The sequence below is a fragment of the Petaurus breviceps genome, unplaced genomic scaffold (assembly GCF_028583685.1).
Source record: "Petaurus breviceps papuanus isolate PSGF00001 unplaced genomic scaffold, PetGlider_PUasm1.0 90825, whole genome shotgun sequence".
In the NCBI taxonomy this organism is placed as follows: Eukaryota; Metazoa; Chordata; class Mammalia; order Diprotodontia; family Petauridae; genus Petaurus; species Petaurus breviceps.
The window spans coordinates 15,410,920-15,435,268 of record NW_027187353.1 but is presented as its reverse complement, the minus strand read 5'-3'; the positions used below and the strand labels follow the sequence as shown (position 1 = coordinate 15,435,268).

General features: G+C 48.4%; 1 protein-coding gene across 10 annotated transcripts in view; it reads right to left on the bottom strand.

Moving 5' to 3' along the window:
• Positions 1–24,349, bottom strand: part of LDB3 (LIM domain binding 3) — a 112,525-nt gene that overhangs the window by 63,386 nt on the left and 24,790 nt on the right. For 5 of the 10 annotated variants that reach the window (XM_069071372.1, XM_069071362.1, XM_069071364.1 and 2 more), the window contains exons 3-5: positions 17,326–17,477; positions 8,767–8,842; positions 3,757–4,154 (exon numbers count right to left, since the gene is read on the bottom strand). In XM_069071372.1, coding sequence (XP_068927473.1) covers positions 3,757–4,154; positions 8,767–8,842; positions 17,326–17,477 — 626 coding nt within the window. The remainder of the gene's footprint in view (positions 1–3,756; positions 4,155–8,766; positions 8,843–17,325; positions 17,478–24,349) is intronic. The other 5 variants (XM_069071365.1, XM_069071367.1, XM_069071366.1 and 2 more) reach the window with 1 other exon arrangement.

Genomic DNA, 24,349 nt, shown 5'->3' with positions numbered 1-24,349 from the left:
TTGGAATGTGACTGATAATCACAGTCCCACCCAGTTTCCTAGGCCCAGGTACTGATATCACACTGGCGGCTCTGTTTGATATTCCATCACCAGGGAGCTGAACCCCATGGTTCTATCTCCTCCCTGGCACTAATCCCCTAATATGTCCCCAGACACTCCGAGTCAAGAAAATTCCATCTGCCCTCTGAACCCTGGATGAGACCAAAAATATCTTCAAGCTGAGATATTTTAGGAAGGAGCTATGGCCCCTTTTCCATTTTAGGCATGTGCTGGGCATGGAGCATCTGATCCAGGAAACATTTGGTCAGCACTCTGGCCTCCATCTGGTGATGAAGCCCCTTCCCCACGGCTAGAGCCTCTGTCTGCACATTGGGCTCCCCTCCTCTGCCCCTCTCCCCCTGAAACAGTCAAGCAGGTCCCTGGAGCATTGGAGAGGACACCCTGCTGTTCCTACCACCTCGCACCCAAGTCACCAGAGTCAAACTCAAGGCTAGATCAGAGCTAACACATTTATACCATTTTCTTAGCCACCTGCAGGATTCCATAACCATAGAAATGAGAAATAGTTATTAATACTGAAGCCTAGGAAGGGTAAAAGTCTTGCCCAGGGGCACACAGGTCAGACTGCATCACCAGTTGGTCACAATCCCTTAACCTCTGACTCCAAAGATGGTGCTTTTCCCATTGTGAGCAACTTGTGAGCTGGAAATGTTTTATTTGTTACTTATATCTTCATTGCCTAGCACAGTGCCTGGTCCAGAGCTGGCATTTAATAAATGCTTGTTGGCTGATGAATGGATCCCACCTAAACCTGGAGAATGAGCTCTCTCATGGCCCCCAAATGAATTTTCTACCCCAAGAGATCACCCGTTCCCAATAACCAATCATTGAATGAGCTGTTATTAGGCACCTACTATATTCTAGGACTGGGGTTACACATGCAATAAATGAAATAATCCCTCCTTACAAGAATCTCACACTCTATCGTCACAGTCTACCCCCACTTGTCCACCTGGCCTTGTTGGCTTGTCATTCTCCCATCCCTAGGGCCCCACCAGACACCCATGGTGAATGTGTGAATGTGTCTTTGGAGGGATTTGTGGGGAGGGAGGCTGCCACCATTCCCTGGTAATTATTTGCTCTGTTATTTGGTCCTTCCACAAAAGAAAGAATTTTAAAGCGGTGAATACCATGTAATGTTCCATCATGTTCAAATATCAGAGTAATCCAACCCCACAGTATAGATAAACCCCCAAATTTGCACACCAAAAACCCTTTGCCCACACCCTTGGACCAACAGCCACAGAAAATCTGGCACTAATGTTTCCTTAAGCACCACCCAACCAGCCAATCCCTAGAGAGGAAAAGAAGGTCCCTCAGTAATCCACCAGACCTGGGTCAGCTCTGTGGGCACCACAGCTTCTCATCCTTTCTCTCAGTTCACCCCTCTGGCCGAGGCCAGAGTTACAAAGAATGAAACAATCCCTGATTGCAAATTAATTTCACTGGAAAAAGTACAGGCTCTGTGTTCAAATCTCATTTCTCAAGCTTACTACTTTGCTCTCCTCTCTTCAGCTCCTCTCTAGAAGCTGAAAGACCTAAAAGAAATATGATCCAAACACCAAGGCCTAAGCTCAGCATCATGTTTTTGCATGTCTTTGTAGACTTGGCACATAGAGAACCTGTTGACTGGCTGGTTGACTGACTGACTAGGCCAGACTACTCTAGCCCTATTCCCAGCAGGAGAAGAAAGCCTTCTCAGTTAAGAGAGCACTTAGACCTTTGGGAGTCTTCTGGCAGAGGAAAAACAGGAGTCAATATTCAAATAACCGAAGCCCCAAATCATTATCTAATTCTTCCTTCTGGCCAGGTGGACTCTAGTTTAATCCTAGTACGATATGACTCATTTCTCCCTTGTAGGATTATAGATTCGGAGTTTGAGGAGACCTTGGAAACCATCGAGTCCAGGCCCCTCATTTTACACATGCGGAAGTTGCGGCCTCGAGAGGCTAGATGCCTTGCCCAGGGTTTTGAACTCCGGTTTTCCTCATTCTAAGTCCAGCCACCTAGCCACTATCCCATGCTGCCTCTCCTCCAGACATTGCCCACCATGTTTCCCCTTTCTGGTTTAAGGATATGTGAGCCTTTCTCTTCAATATACGCTGGTATTTCACCACCTCTTTGGTCAAATCTGTTGCTTTTAGAAAAAGGGATGATTTGTCAGGTTGAGTCAGAAGTCCTTTGCCTATCATCCAAGGCCTTCCAAAATTTAGCCCCAACTCCCCTTTCTGGGTTTATGTCCCACAGCACCCCACAGGAGCCCTGCACTCTATCCAGGTCACTCTTTGCATAGTTCCCTACATATGTCATATTCATGCTGCTGTCTGTTTTGACTTGTGACATTTCCCCAACCTGAAGTGTCTTCCTCCCTTCTTCACCCTCTTTTGCTAATACACTGAGGGCCTACAGCATTGCCTGCTGCAGCAGATCAAGGAGCTGGGGTAGCTATCCCTACCACTAAGCTGAGCTATTCTGGGTCCAGGCAGAGCCTTAGATGACTCCTTTCACTGATGCCCAGGGTAGCTCCCTTCACAACAGTTTCTTTTGACCTTCTCTGGGCTGACTTTGCTTTGGACCATGGTTAGGCTGAGAGTTCCATCCTAACTGTCCTCATGAACTCTTGCTTGAGTTGGCTTGGTTTACTCTTTTGTTTACTCTTTTGGATTATACTTTTTTTTTTTTTAATTTTTAAGCAATTGGGGTTAAGTAACTTGCTCAAGGTTACACGGCCAGTTATTTCTGGGTGTGGTGCTGAGTGTCTGATCTCCAGGTTGATCCCAACACTGGAGCCGGTACTCTTACTCGCTGAGCCACCTGGCCGCCCCTATATACTTTTTTTCTTTAGAGGGGTACTCTCTCTTTTAAAAAAAACATTTTAATTAGGCATTGGTCTAGGGAGTTCTCAGTGATTAGCTCTCTCTACCAATGCAAGTGGAGTTGTCTGGAGCACTTGTCCAGCTGGTATATACAATAGATAGGGTAGAGATTAGGCCTGGGAATTTCCCCAGATGAGGAAGTGCCCCCTGCCAGAGAAGGTCAGCAGCATCATCTCTACAACTTACAAACTTTGGAACTTGCCTAAAGCAGAGATGGCAAACTGAAATAGAAAAGGATGTCTGGGCTGCCTGTGTTGCCTTAGAAAACCACAAGCTAAATCATCTATGTTGTATTGTATTTCTGTTTATCGTGTTAAACATTTTCCAATTACATTTTAATCTGGTTCGACTTGGTCACACATTTGACGCCTCTGGCCTAGAGCACTTGGAGTAAGTGACTTATCTAAGGTCACATAGTCAGCATGTGTCAGAGGAATCAGGTTTTATCAGTAATGGGAATTACTGATGCAGCAATTCATCTATAATGTAGAGCTGTATGGGGACATGGAGAAGGTAAGGGACATGGCCATGGTCACACAGCTAGTATCTCTGAAAGGCAGGACTTGAATCCAGGCCCTCCTGATTCCAAGATTAGCCCTCTATTCACTATGCCACTCTGGTAGTAGGCACTGGTAAATGCCTCTTCACTTGGTTTGACTTGAACACCATTGGCTGGATGGATTCAAAAGCATTTGCCTCTCAAAGTCAACACAGCAGGACCTAACCAGAGCACCAAGGACCCAGAGTTCCCTTGTGGGTTAGGGTTAAGCAGTGATGTGGCTTGTGGTGTCACTGAATAGGTGGAGAGGAGAGTACCTACCCTCTTGGAGGTTCTGTACCCGGAGCCTTCCCTCTGAGGCTGAGCTGATACATCTCAGCCATCTCCCTCAGCGTTTCTGCCGAGTACAGGCCAATGGGGTTGTTATACTGTCTTTGTTGCCCAGAGCCCACTTGCACCTTGGGGCTCAGACTGTCAGAGGTCGCCTCTGGATTTGCTTTCGACCCTTGGCTCCCTCTTGGAGGTGAAGGCTCTGAGGTCACCATGTGGGAGGAGATGATGGTGGCCTGGGAGGAGGAACTAAAGGTCTGACGGACCTCCTGGGTGCTGAGGGTCCCTAGGCCTGTTCCATTGGTCACCCCTGGAGTGGAAGGGACCACCTTGGAGCTGGGAATAGAGCTTAAAGCTGCCAAGTTGCCATTCATCTCCGAAGCAGGGTCCTGGAGCAAGGGAGCCACCATGCAAGGGGGCAGGGGCAGAGGGAGGGGGCAAAGAAAAAAGAGTCATCAGAGAGACACAAGCATTCCTCCATTATGAATGTGGCCATCTGTAACATAAGGGATAGTGGTATTTCCCAACTGCCCTCACATCCTTGGTGATAAAACCCCTTTCCTCAGGCTTCCCCATTTTATCCGCTTAGCAAGGCAGAACCTGGAACAGAAAAGTTGTTTGTGGAATGTTGCCTGTCTCCAGCCCCCCAGGCTGGTAATTGGGGTATCTCCTCACATCCTCTAAAAGCTGAATAAAGAAGCAAGGAAACACTTCTGGAAAAATCAAATGCAGCTAAGCCCGTGCCTGAGGATGCAAGGGTGGGGACTAAGGCTGGAGAGTAGGTTATCCATAGTGGGAGCATCCTGGTGATCCTAGCTAGATCTGGCTATAGAAGGGACTTTAGAGGGCAATTAACCCAACACTATCATTATACAGATTAGTAAAACAAGGCCCAGGGAGATTAAGAGATTTGTCTTAGGTCACACAGGGAGTAAGTATCAAAGGCGGGACTTGCTGGGATTTCTCATGCAGCTGCCAAGCACTCTTCAGCCATGCTCCATAGACCAAGAGGCCAGCAGCAGGTTAGATGGCCCTAGCTAGGTCAGGCTTCCAGGGAAAATTTCCCTCCAGGGCTCTTTGGGAAGTTGTGGCCCCACCAAACAAGGAGAGCAATTCTGAGCTCTGGTACCTAGGGAAGGAATTTCTGCTTAAGAATAAGGGCAGAATAAGGCAGAGGAGTAACTAGCAAATGTACTTTTGATCCAAGGGGTCAACATGGAGGTGGGATTGAACATACTTGCACCCCTAAAGACCACCATCCCTGTAAGGTCCACTCTGCAGCAGAGACCACCTGTCCCAAGGCCACCAACCCCTGCATCCCATTACCATGGTACCCCTTTCCCAACACCATCTCCACTCCATAACCCTATGGCATGTTCCTACCAAAGGTGCCCTGATGCCCTCAAGGCCAGACTCTCTTGGGTTTTAGGTCTATGCCCACTCATGGCTTTACTGAATGCACAATCAGACTGTCATTGATGACACTGAGTCTGAGGCTGGATTTGAACTCAGATCTTCCTGAGTCCAGTCTTGGCATCGTATCCACTGTGCACACTTAATAAATGCTTGCTAACTTGATTCCTCTCAGCTCCTCCCCTTTGCACTTCTGAAGGAGCTCCCCACAGATCAGCATTTGGGACCAGAAGGTCTTAGATCTAGATCTGGGAGTGCTCTCAGAAGCCATATCATCCAATCCCCTCATTTAATCCATGAAGACATTGAAAACCATGGAGGCTAAGTGACTCAACCAAGGCCATATAGGGTAGTCTATTGTCTTCTGGTGCTTGCCATTTTGTCAAGGAAGGTAGGAATCCCCAAAGAATCTGGTGGCTTCCTGGGGGCCTCCCTGAGGGTCTTTTTCCCATGGGGAAGGGGTTCAGTACAGAACTGGTGACTGATTGAGGTGCTATCCTGGCTTTCACTAAGTGCTCAACTTCAAGTCTAGACATCTGGGCAGAGAGCCTAGCTCCAATCACTGCTATCTGTGTGATTCTGGGCAAAACATTTACCCAAGGGATCTGACCAAAAAACAGTTTGATTCATAAAAAAAAAAAAATTCCTAACAATTAGAAGTGTACAAGTGTACCAAGGTGGAATGGGTCACCTCATGAAGAGATGAACTCCCAGTCACTGAAGGTATTCAAGTGAAAGCTGGATGGTCATTTGTTGGAGGTGTTTAGGGAATTTTGCTGTTCAAGTATAGATTAGATAGAATTTCTGTGATTTAGTGGTTTGGGGGGAAAGCACCTGGTAACTATGGCAATATGCCGATGAAGCCCAGGAATAGCCTAGGGAAAGGAGGGTGTTGTTTTAAGGGACCCCTCCCCCCCCATGCTTTTTCAGGGCAAGGACTCCCAAGCCTCTTCAGAGAGCTTTTTGAGAAAAAAAAAGTTTGGAGAGCATTTCCAGACAGTGCCCACTGCTGCCCCCAGGACAATGACTTTGACATAAAGTCCTTTGGAGGAAATCACAACAACCTAAGATTTCCATAGCAATTCTTCACAACACCTTTATGGGTTAAGTAGGTGTCACTAGCCCCATTCTGCAGATGAGGAAACTGACACTCGATAGGTAAAGAGATTTGTCCAGGGTCACACAGACCAGGAATCGAACCCAGGTCTTTTGACTCTAGGTCTAGTTCTTTGGCATTCCCTGAGTGGACTGGGGCATTCTTTGCACGTGTTGGAAGCTCCCCTTTCTGTGCTTCCCACAAGGACCAGTGACTCAGTACTTACACCTACCTGAAATTCAATGGCTCACTCCAGAATCCTCCTGCCCCCAACTTCGAGCTATCTCCCCAGTGCTAAGGCTGGGCTCTGCACCCAAGCCCAGACGCCAACAAGTTCTCACGTTCTGGCCCTTCCCTTCTTAAAACCCAGGTTTCAGGGCCTGATCCGCTTGGTGTGGCCTGCAGAGGGCGCCCCAACCGCGCCTTTGGGCCTCCTTCCCCATCTGCAAGGCGAACTCAAGGCTAGGAATTTCAAAGTCCCGTCCCAGGCTTTCCATCCTGCCCCGCGGCTCCCCTGGCCAGGTTTCTTCATCCTTTGCTGAGGCTGAGCTACAGGCATCTACTGTAGTGTTGGAGATCTCTGCTTTTGGAACTGGGGGGCCTTCGAGGTCTTCTGACTGCAGAGTGCCAGAACCAGAAGGAGCCTCTGAGAGTACCCAGCAGCAGGGTGGTCTAATGGGGGAAGCCGTGGGCCTGAAAGCTGACTTTGAATTCCACCGGGAATACTTAGTGTGTGTCCTCAAGGACAAAGTCGTTACTGTCAGAGCCTCAGTTTCCTTCTCTGAACAATGCGGGCAATAATACTTTTACAAGGTTGTTTTGATGGAACATTTGCAAACTTTAAATAATAGACAAATATGAATTATTATTTAGTCCCACAGGTGCATTTAATTATGAAGACACTGAGGCCCATTGAAATGAAGTAAAGAATCCTGGTTTTAGAGGTGGAAGGGACCTTAGGGGTCATCAAATCCAACCTCATCATTTAACAGATGGGGAAACTGAGGCAAAGAGAGACCAAGTAACTTGTCCTGGGTCCCAGCTCTGAAGTGGATTTGAACCAGGTCTTCCTGATTAGATCCAGTCCTTAGTCCACAACACCAAGTTGCTTGCTTAAGGGTCTTCAGCTTGAGCCAGGATTCAGACTCAGATCTCCTCATTCCAAGTCCAATGTCCTGCCCAATTGACCACACTGCCTCCCCCAATCTGCCTTATTTTACAGATGGTCAAGCTAAGATTGGAGTGAGGTTGGGGGCCAAGGGTGCTGGAGAATTCTGCCTGGCCAGGAGAAGGACCAGCTTAACAGAGAAGGCTCTGACCAGACCCAGGTTCTAGGCTTTATTCTCCTCATCTGCAACATGAACAGGCGGAAGTCTTTGACCACCAAAGGTCCTTCCAGCTTAGAAATCCTGACTGATTGGGAAGAAGGGGCCAGAGTACAGGGGACAGACTCGGCCCTTGCTTACTTACTACTCGTGTGCAAAAGACCTTCAGCATCCTTAGAGCTCTCCTCTGCAGGGTGGCCTCCCCCTTCTCCCAAGCTCCACTTTAGGGGTAACAACAGAAGAGGGGCCAGGTCCACCCACACAGACTCCCCAGTGAGCAATCTCCCAGGGTGGAACTTGCCCCCCCCCATGAGAGCTGGAGTGCCGGCCCCTCCCAATCCCCCCTCTAGGCCCTTTTCTCCACCAACCAGACCCTGAATATTTGAAACGCCAACATAAGGAACAGAGGAAGCACTCTAATGTAGGTGAGGCAGGGCTAGTGCCACCTCCTCAGGCCTTACTTGCTCAAGCAGCCTGCATCCCCATTTCCCCAAAACACTCATCATAACCAGGAAGTTGAGGGTCTGAGGGGCGAAGCCCTCTTAGGGCTAGGGGGACCTGAGCCCCTTCTTCTCTGTGGGGAGGGAACGCCCTCAGCCCCTCTCTACAGTTCAGGCAGAAACCCAACTGTATCAGGTGAAGAGGGGCAGCTCAGGGCATTATGAATCCCACTGGGAAATCGTCAGTCTCTGGGGCATGGAGGATCCCTGCTCTGTGCCTAGCCAGAAGCCCCATTTCCCATTCTGACCTCATCTTCATCTCCTCATGTCTAAACCCATTGTTACCAGCCTCTCATAGAAGTTTAGAATGCCTCCTCTTTCTACTCCTGACTCAGGATACCAGGGCCTGGGGCACCTGGGGATCCCTGGGTGGGCATCAGTGGGGCCCTTCCTGGCTTATCTGGGGTCTGGGGGGTGAATGCTTAGACTTGTTTGTTCTTGGGGTTAAAAGAGCTACCACCTACGTTTTCCTTCAGGGTCCAACAGGCTAAATTCTGTCATCCATCATCCTCTGCTTCACTTGTGTCTCAAGCATCCTTTTCCCTTTTTTCTTGCCCTGTTAGACTCTGGTCCTTATCCTCAGAAGATAGATAAGACAGAGGCAAGGGCTTGGATGCAGGAAGGAGGGAAGGAGGAAGAAAGGGGCACGAAGCCAAATGTCACATACCTTCTGATGGGGAATCACCGGCATTGGAGACTCAATCCGGGGAGCTGAGGTAGAGATGGGAATGGGGCGCTTTGACCTGGGGAAAACCAAAGCGAGGTTACAGAGGGAATCATCCTTCCACGCAGAGCCCAAAGCAGTCCAGGTTATTTCCCCAGCCTCACCCCATCTCCCCAGAACACTCTGACCCAGTGCGTTTCTTTTTCAATTAATATTCATTTACTTTCTCTCGCTGCTGTCTCCCTTTAATTTAAAAGAAAAACAAACCCTTGCAACAAATATGTGCACCCATCATCCGTGTCCAAAAATATGTCTCTTCAGTTCTCTTTAAATTTAATTACATTTTTGTTAAGTTCATCTGCTTTATACCAACTTCATTTCCAAATGGGTCCTTCCTCCTGCACATCCCCTTAGGGGAGAACCATTCTCTATAAAAGGAAGGAACTCGAAGGATGTTTAATGTCATATTAATCTCAACTATTATTATTGTTATTAACGAGAGCAAAATCTTATTATAAGAGAGAAGAAAAGCTGTAGTGCCCAGTCAGCCTGGGAGTCTCCCCTCTGGCATGTACCAGCCGTGTGACTCTAGGTAAGTCATTTAGCTTGTCAGTGCTCTAGGGGAGAGGTCTTGTAGCCCCAAGGAGTACTGCCCCAACAAGATTAAAATGTAATTGGGAAATAGTTTATAAAAATACAATAGAATGGGTGATTTTCTAAGTCTATATGTGACCTGAAATGGACTCTTATGTATGATTAGTGGCACCGTTTGAGTTGGACACCATTGTTTTAGGCAACTGTCTAAAAAGGTAAATTCAAGAGATAATGCCAGTCTGTGCATTGGTAGAGGGAGTGTTCTCATCTCGGACATTGCAGGTCTAATTCCTGGCCTCATTGTTGTTGTTACTGTTGTTGTTATGAAGTTTAGGGAGAAAATGAGGAGGTAGGAATTTCCCACATCAAACCATGTCATTACAAAGAGGACCAGTAGGGCTGGGGCTTGAGGACAGATGAGGAGGTCAGCTTGACCTGTTACAGAGACAGGGCATGGTGACAGTGTAGTTGCTGGAGTCTCATTTCAAGCTGGAAAGGAGACATATTCTGGGGAGAAGGGAGGGGGAGAGGATGGTACGCTCACTAAAAGGAATAAAATGCCCTGCTGTGAAGGAGATGGTGTAGGGGCTCTGTTCCCTGACTGGCCTCTCCTTTTCTCTGCCCCGAATAATCTCAGGTTTTCCTTCCTGTTCAAAAGAAAGAATGCTGGCCGTGGAGGCTTGTCTCATCCGCTCCCCTTGGCCATCCCTATCAAAGGGTACTGACCAAGTGTCGGCTTGGCTTCCTGTCTCCTGTCCACCTTGGACAGGGCCTTCTTTATTTATAGAGCATCTTAAGGCTCTTTCTTTGCTGACATTCCAATGGAGCTCTGTCAAGTAGGCCCTACAGCTGTTATTCTCCCCATTGTACAGAAAAGGAAACTGAGTCTCAGAGAGATGAACTGGCCTACAGTCACAGAATTAGTAAGTGAGATTACTAACGACATTACATACAGTCTTTCTGGCTCTAGATCTAGGAGTCTTTCCACTGTATGCTGAGTACAATGAAGGACCTGAGTGTGAATCCTGATTTTGTAAATTGTGTGACCTCAGATAAGAAGGAGTGTATCCATATGTCTGCCTACCTGTATTGGGGAGACAGGCTTTCAAGTCTACCCGAGAATCTTCACATCTACCTGAGTGTCCTTGGGTGACCCAGGAACCCCTATTTCTAACACCAAGGGTTCAGAGGAGGAGAGCACATGGGTCCTTTCTGTCAATGGGACCTGATTTTCCCTGTTGTGCAGGACTCCAGGATTCCCTGAAACCCCTCATTCTGCTGACCTGGTCTGTCCAGCAGTACCAAGGGAGAGAGGAGCCTTATCAAGAGGGAGGAAAATAGAGGCCCAACTAAGGCCATGTACCCTGGAAATGCCATCCATGGACAAAAAAAGTTCCCCTCATTGGAGGTTATTGTGCAGGGGCTGGGTGACTCCTAGTCAGGAGAAGTAGAGGGAGCTCTCGTTCTGCAATGGCTGGGCCAGATGACCTCTGAGGTCTCTTCCATTAGTCTGAGAGGTCTGCCATATGTCCAGATATCTAGGATGTCTGGCTTTATTGGGACTGAAGAGTAAGGGCAGAGTAGTAGCAGCTAGATGGCACTGTGGATAGTGCCAAGCCTGGGGTCAAGAAGACTCATCTTTCTGAGTTCAAAACTGGCCTCACATACTTACTAGCTCTGTGACTCTGGGCAAGTCACTCAACTCTGCCTCAGTTACCTCATCTGTAAAATGATCTGGAGAAGGAAATAGAAAACCCTCCAGTATGTTTGCTAAGAACCCCCCAAAATGGGGTTACAGAGAGTCAGACAAGACTGAAACAACGGAACGAGAATAACTAGGCCATAAGATCCACCCCCTCCCTGACCCCAGAATTGTCTGCAACCTTCCCAGGATCCCCTGGCACCCCCTGGACGTGGCTCACAGGGATGGTGGCACCATGCATTGCAGTTTTGAACCCAGGAGGCTCTTTGCTCTATGTTGAGAGAGCTGTTTCATTCCAGTCTCAATGTGTAGCTTTGTCCAAGCTGGGAAATGGGTTAAGTGAATCCTGGCCTGATCTAGGTCACTGAGACTTCTTTGGTGACAGACTTTCTGAGGTCTTAGGCATAACTCCTTCAGGCTCTCTGTCTGTAGACTCAATTCAACAAGAAAACAGCTGGGTCATCTTACCACACAAAAGGCAACTTAAACAGCCACCGGTGTAGGGGCCATTGCCAGCTGGGCACTCTCTCAAGAAGGCTGTACTTTCATGGACCTCCACTGGCTGGCTGTGTGATCCTGGGCAACTCCCCTGACCTCTCTGAGCATCCCAAGAGGTAGAAACTGAGGACACCATCCTCTATCCCCAGGATGGCCAGAAATGAAATGGGGTAAAGTCTAGGGGGCTTTGTGCTATGCTCAGGAAGGAGTGTTTCCTTATTTTCAACTATTTCGAAGACTTCTGTGTCCCAATGAGACCTCTGTGCCTAGAGAAAATGAGTTCTTGTATAAGATAGCTTGTGGTGGTGAGGAATCCAGAGGGGCTGAGGAGGGGCTGGGCTCTAAGAGCTGCTGGCTTGGGAGCCATTGCCAACCTGGGTAGTACCTCTGGTATTTTTATCTCCAGAGGGGTCCATCATTGCCAGCCTTGCTTGGGATGGGTCTGGGGCCAGTATTCAGGCCTCTGTTAGAGCAACAGTCCAGATTCAGCCAGGCCAGTCTCCCACTATGTGGGAGGTCTGGGGGAAAAATGTGTTTTCAACTAGAAAGCTCCTCTCTGGTGTGCCATGGCTAGGATGCCACATTGACCGTGAGGAGCTTTCTGAGTCTATGGGGAAGAAAGGACTAATGAACACATGTTGCTCAACCCCCACAGTTCTCTGCCACAGAGAAGAGATCTGAGCCACAGCCAATGGAGGGAGAAGGTGGACGGTGCCAGGTGGGTCTTCCCAGGGCAGGCCCAAGGCTGTCTCCCTAAGGGAGTGCTCTACCCCCTTCCCCAACTGCTTCCCATTAGCATTTTGAATAGAGAGGAAAGCAAACACCTCCTTCTCACACTGCTGGTGCCATGAATCCCTCCCACGCCACATCCAGGCCTCTTACCCTGGTGGCATCTCTGGTGGAGGGTCATGGGGACATAAGATTAGAGGTGGAAGGACCTGAGAGCTCATTCAGTCCACCCTGCCCCCTTCCTTTAATAGCAAAGGAAACTGAGGCTTGGAAAGGTAAGTCACCTGCCCAAGGTACCTCAAGCAAGCAGAGCAGGGATCTGGATTTGGGTCAGACACTGGATGAAATGATCATAGATTTGTTTTACAGAACTCCATATAGATCTCTTCTCTCCCCTTTCACATTCTACCTTGTGGCATATTGATTTACATATATGTAGAAACTGATGTGCAGGGATGATCCCCTATTATTGGTGAGCTTTGAGGGCAGGGACTGTCTAGAAGGCTTTGATGTTACTCCCCACCAAGCACAGCTCCATGAATGCCTAGAAATACTTTATAAATATTTGTCAAATTGAATTAAACTGATCAAAAGTCTCCCGTCTCCTGTGGAGCCCTTGCCCTTGTCTGGATTCCCCACCCCCACCTTGTAGGCACTACTCCCAGAGTATGCATCGACCTCAATTTGTATGACATGGTAAGGCTTCTTTATGGCATACTACTTCAGATGATTGCATTCTGTCTGTCTGCTCAGTAGTAGTAGTAGTAGTAGTAGTAGTAGTAGTAGTAGTAACTGGCATTTATATAGCACATTTAAGTTTACAAAACACTTTACAAGTTTCCCATTTGATTCTCACATCAACCCTATGAAGTAGGCACTATTATTATCCCCATTTTACAGTTGCGGAAACTGAGGCAGACAAAGGTTAAGTGACTTGCCCAGGGTCATACAGCTAGTGAGTCTCTGTAGCCAGATTTGAACTCAGGTCTCCCTACCTCCAGGTCTAGTGTGTTAACTACTGCACCACTTAGCTGGCTACCTCTCTGAAGGAATTTATGTCTTGCATCATGGATCTGGAGCTGGGAGGAATGGATAGGAGGCCACCTGATCCAGCCCCCTCATTCTGTGGTAGAGGAAATTGAAGCCCACAGAGGTTCAGTGACTTGCCCAAGGTCACATAGGTAGGAAGCATCATAGGTAAAATTTGAACCCAGTTCCTCTGATGCCATGGCTTTTCATTGTCTTACAAAGTCTCCATTGTATTATATGTTCTAGGCATTATTTCATTTGTTTGGACTTATTTTATTTTCCCCTTAGTTATTTGATAATCATTTTACATAATAAAACATCCCCAGCCTTTGCTTTGGCCCAGTATGCCACAGTATATGTGTGTGTGTGGGGGGGGGGGAAGGAGTGACCACAGTAAACTCAGAAGTGGCACACAACCTGAAAACCAGGGAGTGACTGCACAGCAAAGGAATAGACAGGGGCCACCATCCCTGTCCCATCTAGGTGCTAGGAGGCCATCAGAGAAAGAATCCGAAGCAGAGTCATCTGGGTTCTGTTTTGTACTTGCCTGTGTGCTTGTGTGTGGGCAGTTGCCTCTCCCCCCACCCCACCCCCAACCCCCTTGAGGGTGACACAATCCCTGGCACAGAGTCAGTCAATAAACATTTATCAAGTACCTACTGTGTGCCAGATACCAGGCATTATACCAAGTATAGTAGACACTATATATTGATTTACATATATGTAGAATACTGGTGTGCAGGGATGATCCCTGTTTTTTCATTGATTGATACCATATTTTTTCTGCCTAGATTCAAAATAGCTTGAACAGAGTCTAGAATTCACTTAATCCAACCCCTTCATTTTATAGACAAGGAAACTGAGGCCCAGAGAATTGATTTGCTCAAGATTATAGAGGTAGTAAGTAGTATAGTCGGGATTTGAATTCAGGTCCTCTGCCTCCAAATTCAGTGCTTTTCTTGCTATACCAATAACAGGATTTCCTTATAGGGCCTGGGGATTGGGAATGAGAATCATAGAGGAAAATGCCTTTGGAAGAGAGATGGGGGCCATCAAATGTCCTCTGCCATGTTTCCTGACCATACAGCTGGGGTTTGGGGCCTATTTTCGAGGCAGGTCTGCTTTTGGAAGCTGTCCTTGTTGCTTGGGAGCAGTCTAGGGACACCAGGGACAGACTCTTCTCAGCGGGCTCTCTCAGGGACCCAAGGGAAGTTTCTGGAGATAGTGTGAAAGGCCAGGAGGGGGCTGGTGGGGAGGGGGCGGATGCCTCACACTTTCCAAGCCCACACGAGTGGAAAATAACAGCAAAGACACCAGCAGCCACCTTGGCACTGCCAGAAAAGAATGTTATCTTGAGTGGTGTCTTTCCCTGACAAACCACCCTCCCCCGATGCCTCCCATTGACACTTGTCCTGTGTTTCCTGGGCCTTCGCTAGGCTCATCCTCCGGCTGCAGACTCTGGGTTGGGGTCCCTCAGTGGACACTGACTTGGCCTGCCCCAGAATCTACTGCTCTCCCTGAGGCTCCTGCTTGGCCTGGCCTGCCTTTTTCAGGGCCTTCTGTCTGCCCGCAGTTGCCAGTGCCCAAGATGTGGCAGGATCTGGGCCTCTTGCCACCTCTGTGACCTACAGTCCTATAGGGCCTTCTGTCCTGGGAGGCAGACAGTGAGGGTGTGAGCTGGTGTTAGAGAGCAGACAGACAGCTGGGGAAGGAGCTGCAGACAGATAAAGGGACTTGGCGTTGTGTTTATTATCACTGAGAATTAGCAGCCTTCCTGCTTTGGGGGCTTCCTCTCCCTCCACTGTCCCACACTGTCTGACGAAGGCAGCTCTGTGTCCCCCCCAGTGTGCTTGGCATCTCTCTAAGGTCATAAAGGCACAGAGCACCCACCCTTTACCAGGAGAGGGGATTTCCTCAACCTACACCCTTAAAATCACAGGTCCTTTCTACCCCATCCCTATAACCAGAGTCAGGAGGGTACAGTGAAAAAGAACACTAGCTTGGAGCCATGGGACCTGGGTTCAAATCCAGCCTCAGTCACTTTCTGCTTCTGTGATCTTGGGCAGATTTCTTAAGCTCTCTGGGCCTCAGTTTCCTCATCTATAAAATTAGGGGGTTGGGTTCAATGACTTCTATCCTCCCTAAATGGATGATTCCTCTTGGTCCCCAGGCTGCTGTTCTTACTGGTAATTAAACCAATCCAACAAACATTTATTGAGAGTCTACTGTTTGCTAGGGACAGTTTTAAGATCTGAAGATATAAATTTTAAAATGTAAGTCTTTCTATTAGATCACAAATACTTTTTTTTTTGAGGCAGTCAGGGTTAAGTGACTTGCCCAGGGTCACACAACTGGTGTTAGGTCAAATTTGAACTCAGGTCCTCCTGCTTCCAGAGTCAGTGCTCTATCTACTGCACCACCTAGATGTCCCACAACACGTCTTTCTGCTCCAGACAACCCATAAGCCCGTATGGGAATGACCCTTGTGCTTCCTGTGGTGAAGGCAATGTCTGTTACTACTTAGGGTCCCCATAGAAGGTGGGCAGGGTCTGCTTCCTTTTGGTCTCCATCTCTCTAGCACCTGGCTCGAGGGATGGGGGCAGAGAAGGTGCCTACTAATCGGGAGCTGATTTCTTAATTATCCGATGATCACGACAGCAGCTAGCATTTATATGGCGCTTTCCCGTCTGACGAGCGTTTCACTTACATCACCTCATTGGAGATCGTTAACTTATCTTTATATAGCACGCTATGGTCCACAAAGCGCTCCTTACAACTGCTTGGTGAGGAATGTGGTCAGCACACAGAAGGCACTTAATAGATGCTTCTTAAGTGGGTGGTTATTGAAGGAGAGAAAGCTCTCTGAGGGAGGGATGAGGATAGATCTGGGATGTCAGACAGTGACAGAGGGCATCACAGCTGTGCTGGGCTCCACGAGAGTGGGGGACGGTCTGGCCTGGAAGGGTCTCCCCAATTAACCAGCATCAAAGAAAGACTCCCTGTTTGTAAATTTGGGGGCCAACCGGCATGTCCAGCTGCACCTCGACCTTTGTCTCTGTCCCTGCCCCCGTCCCTGTCTCTGTCCCTGTCCTTGTCCCCATCGATAGCTGGAACATCACACTCTTCTAACCTATGAAGCTAGGTGGTACAAGGGATAGAGAGCTAAGGCCTGGAGCCAGGAGGACCTGAGTTCAAATCCAGCCTCAGACACTTACTAGCTGTGTGACCTGGGGCAAGTCACTTACCCTATTTGCCTCAGTACCCTAGACTGTAAAATGGAGATGACAACCCACCTCCCCAGCTGTGAGGATCAGGTGAGATATCAGTAAAGTGCTCAGCTCGTTGCTTGGCACGTGGGGGTGCCACCTAAAGGCTTGTGCCCCTCCTCTGCTTCCCCCCTGCCAGCAGAGAGCATCTGAGACAAGAGCAGAGGGGAAGGAGGCAGCAGGAGCTGATCTGGGAGCCCGGGACCAGCAGCGGCAGGAAGGGGAGGAGGAGCACAGATGAGGAAGGGTCCCTGGCCTCAGAGCCAGGCTGGCTCTTCCCTGGGAGCCCAGGATCCCCCAGGGGGACCTCAGTGACTAGTGAGAGATCAGAGGGTCGGGGCTGAAGGAGAGGTCGGGGCCTCCCTGAGCAAAGCAGGCATAAGCCTGTTCCTCTGCTGCCTTCTTGGCCAGTGTCCACACTGACCTAGTCTGTGCCTGTCTTCTCAGAGACCCCCTTAGGATTTGGAGCTGGGCCCAGGATAGGTCCTCAGGCCTGGCTGCTGTCAAACCTGTGGTCCTTATTGGGCTCCCCAGAGCCCCCTTCCCAGGTCCCCCTCCCCAAATCCCCTCCCTAGGCTTTCTCCCCAGGTCCACTCCCCAGGCCCCCCTCCCCAAGTCCCCCTCCCAATGTCCCCCTCCCCAGGCCCCCCTCCCAATGTGCCCCTCCCCAGATCCCCCTTCCCAGGACCCCCTCCCCACTCCCAGGCCCCAGCCTGGCTTCACCCTGAGCAGGCTCCCACTTACTTCTGCAGGGTGAGGCTCAGGTTGTAGCTGGCTGACTTGATCTTGTTCTGGGCCTCCAGGTGGGTCATGGTGTCGGTGTTCACGCCATCAATGGCTACCACAAGGTCCCCCTGGCTGAGCTGAGACTGGGCCGCCTTGCTGCCGGGAGTGATCTGGGGGAGCAGAAAGAGGGTGAAAGTGAGAGGGGTCTTGGGATGGGTGGTCTGGAAAGAACCAAGGGAGGGGCTAGCATTCTTACCACTCAGGGTTAGGGGTGGTGGGGAGATAATCAAGTCTGTGTTCAATCGGCCTGGGAACCTTCAAGTCCAGCGGTCTGTGATTCTTTGGGAAGAGAGAAGTGGAGCTGTGTCCAGGCCTCCTTCTCCCTCTCCCTTCCCTCAGCAGGGGGGGAGCTGGCAAACATTTAACAACCAACTCTCCAAGGGGTTTGCTGATAAATGTTTAATAACCGGCTCTCCGGGGGGGGGGGAGAACAACTTTTTTACCCCACTTTAAGTTTAATCAGAATTATTAACATTTTCTCCATCACTTTCTTAAGTGGACGGTCCACACAACAGTAAATCTAGCCCTGATTTGTAGCATTTGAGTATTTCTGGTGTGTAAATGCTCACACTGAGAACTTAACCATCAGTAAGAGACAGTCCCAACACATCCCTGCCCCCTACTCCCCTCTAACCTGGTCCCCAGTGTTATTCCATGGGATAGCAACTTCTGAAAGTTCAGCTCCTAGACAACAGACATCATAGGGAGTGATTGTGCAATCACAGAACTTCTGACTAGCAAAATCTTTATAATTGTCCAATTATCTATCATCTATAATCTAATCCAACCCACTCATTTTATAGATAATGAACCTAAGGCCCAGAGAGGTTAAATCATTTGTCCAAAGTCACACAGCCCATTAGAGACGGTGCTAGAACTGGAAGCCTGGTCTCCAAACTATCCATTGAGGCAATAATAATAAATAAAAATGGTCTTTATATAATGCTTTAATGTTTGCAGAGCACTTTACAAATATCATCTCATTTGATCATCACAACAACCCTTGATGGAGGGTACTATTGGCCCCGTTTTACATGGGAGGAAACTGAGGCCGACAGGGGGAGTGACTTGCCCAGGATCACACAGCTACTGTCTTTTTAGGATCTCTAGAAACATTCTAGCTCCAGATTTCCATGATTCCATAAATACTGGATTTGGGGGGCCTGTCCTTGGAAGCCCAGGCCCTGGTGATGGCCCCTGGGACAAGCTATCAGCGCCAGTGTCTAGATGAAATGGCAAGTCCCCAGAGACCCTGCCCATAAAGTCCCTCTAGCCATGTCACCTGTCCCTGGGCCATCATGACCCAAAACTGTCACTGCTCCTGAAAAGCCCAGGCATCTCCACCACTGACCACGCCAACAAAACACCCGACTCCAGCCTTCTCCCCAGCCCCAATGCCAAAACCAGCCCAGGCAAGACCTTCAAAGGGGTCCTGGGGCCTGGAGAAGGCCCAAAGCTTCCCGGGGGACTTGAGATGGGAAGGGAGGAGCTCTCTTCCTGACCCTCTTCTTGTCCCAGTCCAACTCTTGCCCAGGAAGGCCTGGGCCTTCAAACCTGCCCTCAGGGCTAAGGGAAGTCTCAAAGAGGGACCACTGTTGGGGTCGTTGGGGGGGCTTCAAAGTTCCAGGCCCTCAGCTCAAGGCTTCACAGCTCTTCCAGGATCATGGTACCAGCAGGCCCAGTCTGCTATAGAGATACATGATTACCCTGACTTTAAAGAGTTTCTGTTATATAGTAAGTGCTCCATAAATGCCTATTCATTTCGCTCGTTCATTCATTCATTCATTCATTCATTCATTCATTCATTCATTCATTCATCTAAAAGAACACTAGATTTGAATCCAGGTGACCTAGGATGGAATCCCAGCTCTGCTACTTAAAATTAGTTTGACTTTGTCAAGTGGTTTAACCTCCCTCGTTTCTTCAGTTCTGAAATGAGAAGGCTGAACAAGAGGACATCTAAGTCCCTGTCCAGCTCTAGATCTATGACCCTAATTATTAAATGCCTACTGTGTGCTGAGCACTGTGTGAGGCACAAAGCTCAAAGGAGGCACAATCCCTACGTTCTATGAGAAGTTCATTGGAAAAAGAGACAGAAGGATGAGCTGGGGGTGCTGTGAGAGGACAAAGGCCTCTTCCTACAGGGAAGGCTCTGTGCAGGGGCAACATTTGAGTTCTGTTATAACGGATACATAGAAAGGCTACCAAAGAGGGGAAGGGAGCACCTGGCAGGGACAGGCAATGGCATGGAGGTCAGAAAGCAAAGGGCATGTTCTGGGGGAAGGGAAGGTATGGCAAATGTATGTCCAGTTCCACTGGCACACAGTTTGGCTAGGAAGAATATTCAATCAGTCTGCAAGGGGAGGGCAGCAGGGGTCTGCCAGAAGAAGCTTGAACAGGCTTATGAGAACTGGTTATTAAATTTTCAGTGTGGGCATCTAAATCTCAGAAATGAGCAAACGCTACAGCTCGGGACTTGATTTATTATTTTGTTGATTGTCTAGATTGAAGAAAGTGATGGAAAAAATATTCATAATGCCGAGATTAGTTGTTCAACATTTGCCAGCAGACCATGGAGGATGGTACCAGATTAGGGAGGATCTTGAATGCCATATAAAAGACCCCACTCCTAGAAGGTTTTTTGGATGTCTAATTCTAATTCTTCCTGCTGTCATTCCTGCCCGTTTTCTGCCTTCTTCTTGCCCAGGCCACTACATCCAGTTTCCTGCTCGGTTTAACGGCCCCCTGATCCCCACAATTTGCCGATCCTCCTCTCCCTATGCAGGTACCCTCCCCAACAAAGGCCTGAGAAGACACCAACAGGAAAGCTGAGCCCCTCAGTGTCATGCCAGTGTGGCCCTCACAGCCGGCAACCTGGCGCCTTTCTCCTGCCCCCTGCCAGGCACCTGTCTCTGCTCGTCAGGGATCCCCCTTGTACTGACCTTTGGCAGACCCCCCCAGAAGAGCCCAGCGGCTGTTATGGGAGGAGCGAAGTCCCCCGGTCTCCTCCCACTTTGCTGAGGGTAAGGATGGGAAGGGGAGGTTACTGTAGTTGCTGACAATGAGAAAATGAGGAGGGGGGTCCAGTTGGAGGGGCTTCTGGGCCACAGCTGGCCTAGGTGTGGGCTCAAGGAAGGAGCCTTGGAGACCACCTAGGCCATGGTTTCCTAACCAGGGACCAAGGGCTCTATGGAGAGATTTCAAGTGGTCTGGGAATTCAGATGGGAAAAAAATTCTATCATCTTTTTATTAACCCCTGGTTTCCTTTAGAGTTGGTTTTATGCTTTTAAAAGCCTGATTCTGAGAAGGGGTCTATAGCTTCACCAGACACTGTCAGAGGGTCCATGGCACAAGAACAGTTATAACCCCTGTCTACTTCATTTTTGCGCAGTCATTGCGGTCATGTCTGACTTCTCATACCCCCATTTGGGGTTTTCTTGGAGCAGTTTGCCATTTCCTTCTCCAGCTCATTTGACAGATGAGAAAACTGAGACAAACAGGATTAAGTGACTTGCCCAGGGTCACACAGCTAAGTGTCTGAGGCTGGATTTGAACTCAGGAAGATGAGACTTTTTGACTCTAGGCCTGTCATTCTATCAACTGCACCACCTAGCTGCCCCAGCTAATATAACACCTTCATTTTACAGATGAGGAAACTTAGGGCCAGAGAGGTGGAAGTGATTTCCCCAAAGTCATAAGCAGAGTCAAGAGTTGAACCTGAGTCCTCTGACTCAAAATTCAGCAGGCTTCCTACAATAGCATGTCCCCTGTCCAGCTCCTCCTCACTAACACTGAGTTTTGTACCATGGACTTAGCGCTGCATGGGCCTTGAGAAACTGGGCTATCTAGTCTGACCCTCTGGTCTTACACATGAAGGAATAGCCAGACATAGAAGTCAAATGACTCATCCAAAGTACAATTGGTATTAACTGACAGAGCCAGGATCTGATTTCAGGCCCTCTGGATTCAAATCCAGTGTTCTTTAGACTATACCATGTTACCTAGGTGAAGGAAGGAAGGAAGGAAGGAAGGAAGGAAGGAAGGAAGGAAGGAAGGAAGGAAGGAAGGAAGGAAGGAAGGAAGGAAGGAAGGAAGGAAGGAAGGAAGGAAGAGTGAGTGAGTGAATGAGTGGACAGTGCTGAAACTAGAACCCAGGCCCAGTTCAAGCACTCTTCCATCACACTATACTGCTTGGCATGATCCCAGTCCCAAATTTTTTATGCCACACTGAGAGATCCATTTCATCAATCTTGCCCTCCATCTCCCACTCATTGCAATGGGGGTGGAGATAGAATTTTTTAGGGAATCCAAGCTCCCAATGCAGTCTGGGATAGGGAGGGCACTAAAGCACGCCCAGCCTTAGTTTTTTATCCTAAGCCCTGCATCCATCACAATTTGGGGCTGGGGGGCTGGGGGGTAGGCTGGTGGTAAGACAGTTTGTCTCAGCAGGTTTCCTTTCCCTGGACATGTTTGTGATGAGATTCAAATATGAGTTTGCCCTTCCCAGAACACAACCTTGGTGAACAGCAGGGGTAGGTGAGCAGGGATTCAAAACTGGCCATTTTGCTTAGCAGAGATGGTTTGTCTAGAAGTAAGAGTTTTATCTATGAGTTTACCATCTCAAAGAGGGCCAAGAATGCTCTGATCTCCAAAATGAATGTTGGAAACTATCTTTACACGTAATTGGAAAGAAAATTATTAAGTGCAAAAAAAAAAAAAGGACTTAAAAAAAAGAAAGAATGCGCCAGTCTCCCCAGGATACCACTAACCCAAGCCTCCACCCTAGCCCCAGCCCTGAGCACATAAAGGCCAGCATTAGCCAGAGGAAGGCGTCCATAGCTACACCAAGGGGTCCAGCATGGAAGCAGTGGGTGCTTAGAGAATCATATTCTGTTAAGTAAACAGGAGACCAGGTTCATGCAGGAAACTTGAGAAGGATCCAGTGAATGGCAAGCCAGCTGCTGATTGGGCTGCCCTGAGAAGCATCAGCCACTGTGGGAAGCAGGGGACGGTGGTAGAGAGAAGGTGATACTTTCTCATACTGCCAAAGTATATTTGGGACCATTGGATTTCCATTTTTCTTAGTCCACTGGTAACATGGTTGATTACCTTCCAAAGGGCTCCCACTGGGATGTACACCTGAGATCCTCTCAACATTAAATTTCTGACACATTCAGAGGGCCATAGAGTCTATTTTTTAGTTACGAGTCATCTGGCATGCTTTACTCACACCTTTGGTTTCCCATTCTTAAGTTAAGATTTATTCTGCTAGGTGGTGCAGTGAATAGAGCACCGGCCTTGGAGTCAGGAGGACCTGAGTTCAAATCCGATCTCAGACACTTAACACTTACTACCCGTGTGACCTTGGGCAAGTCACTTAACCCCAATTGCCCTGCTCTCCCCCTTTCAAAAAGCAACCCCCTGCAAAAAAAAGATTTATTCTGTTCTGCCCCAATGGGCATGAGTAAGATTAGTAATACAAAAGTAACATTAGTGGGCATTTATACAGCACTTTAAGATTTACAAAGCTCTTCACATATATTATCTCATTTGATAACCCTGTGAGTTAGATACTATTCTTAGGTACTAGGTAGGGTATTTATACCCATTTTACAAATGAGGAAAGTGATGTTGATGGATGGAAGTTTTGAGGTTTCCAGTCCATATAAGGAAGGACTTCCTAAGAATTGTTGTTTGGTGATGAAAAGAACTCTTTTGAGAAGTAATGAGTTCCCCATTATTGGAGATATTTAAGCAGATACTGGATGTTCACTTGTTGGGATGGGATTCCTGCTCAGGTATGGGCTGACCCAGATGACTTTGGAGGTACCTTCCAATTCAGAGATTCTATGAATCTGTGACCAGGATTCTGTAATTTCTACTCCCTGACTGTCTCTGTCTCTGAATCTCTCTTTTAGGCCCTTTCATCTTCAGTTAGAACTTCTTTAAGGAAGTTCTCAGGAGGGTAAGTGAGTCCAGGGCTTACACATATGAGACCCTGGGCTGCTGAGGGCAGCCAGTTCCGTCATCAAGGAGACAATAAATGACTACTTGTCATGGATATTACAGAAAGTCTGATCCCCCTTCTTGGCCTCCCATCCTCATAACGTGTCATATTTATAACTCCCAGCCTTTTGGGTGGCTAGCCTCTTTCGTAGTTGGACCCCTAAGACTCTATGTCCCCTTTTGCTGCCCTCCCACCCCATAACCCTGCCCACTTCACCTCTCCCCACCCTGGGATGAGGTTGCCTCCCCATCACCACCAGTTCTACCTCTGAACATCCCACAGGCCTCTTCCCCAAACCAGGTTATCAGATGACACCTAGTTTCTAGCCTTTTTCAGCAGATATATTGGGAACATAGTTCTAGAGCCAGGAAGGACATTAGAGGCCATCTACAGCCCAGAAAGGTTGAATGATTTGCCCAAATTCACCTATGTGGTAAGAGTCAGAGCTGGGATTTGAGTCCATTGTCCTTTTGACTCAACAGCTAGATAGTGTAGTGGAGAGAACGCCAAGCCTGGAGTCAAGAAGGTTCATCTTCCCAAGTTCAAATCTGGCCTCAGCCACTTACTAACTGTGTGACCCTGAGTAAGTCACTTACTGTTTTCCTCAGTTTCCTCATTTGTAAAATGAGCTGGAGAAGGACATGTCAAAACTATTCTAGTATCTTTGCCAAGAAAACTCCAAATTGGGTCACAGAGAGTCAGACACCACCAAACAACAACCTTTTATCTCCAGAACTGGGGATCCTTCCTCTGAACCATGCTGCCCACCTAGATCAGAGACCCTGACATCCACCGACCCATGCAACCCAAGCGTCTTCATCATTTAGGAAAGACCCCCTCAGGCACCTCTAATTATTCACACAGATTGAAAGTAAGCACTTAGAATCTGACCCTTCTTGTGTTGGTAAATATTTAACAGCCAGTTAATCAACAAAACAATCCATCAAGACCTGACTTGTAGCATTTGTAACATAT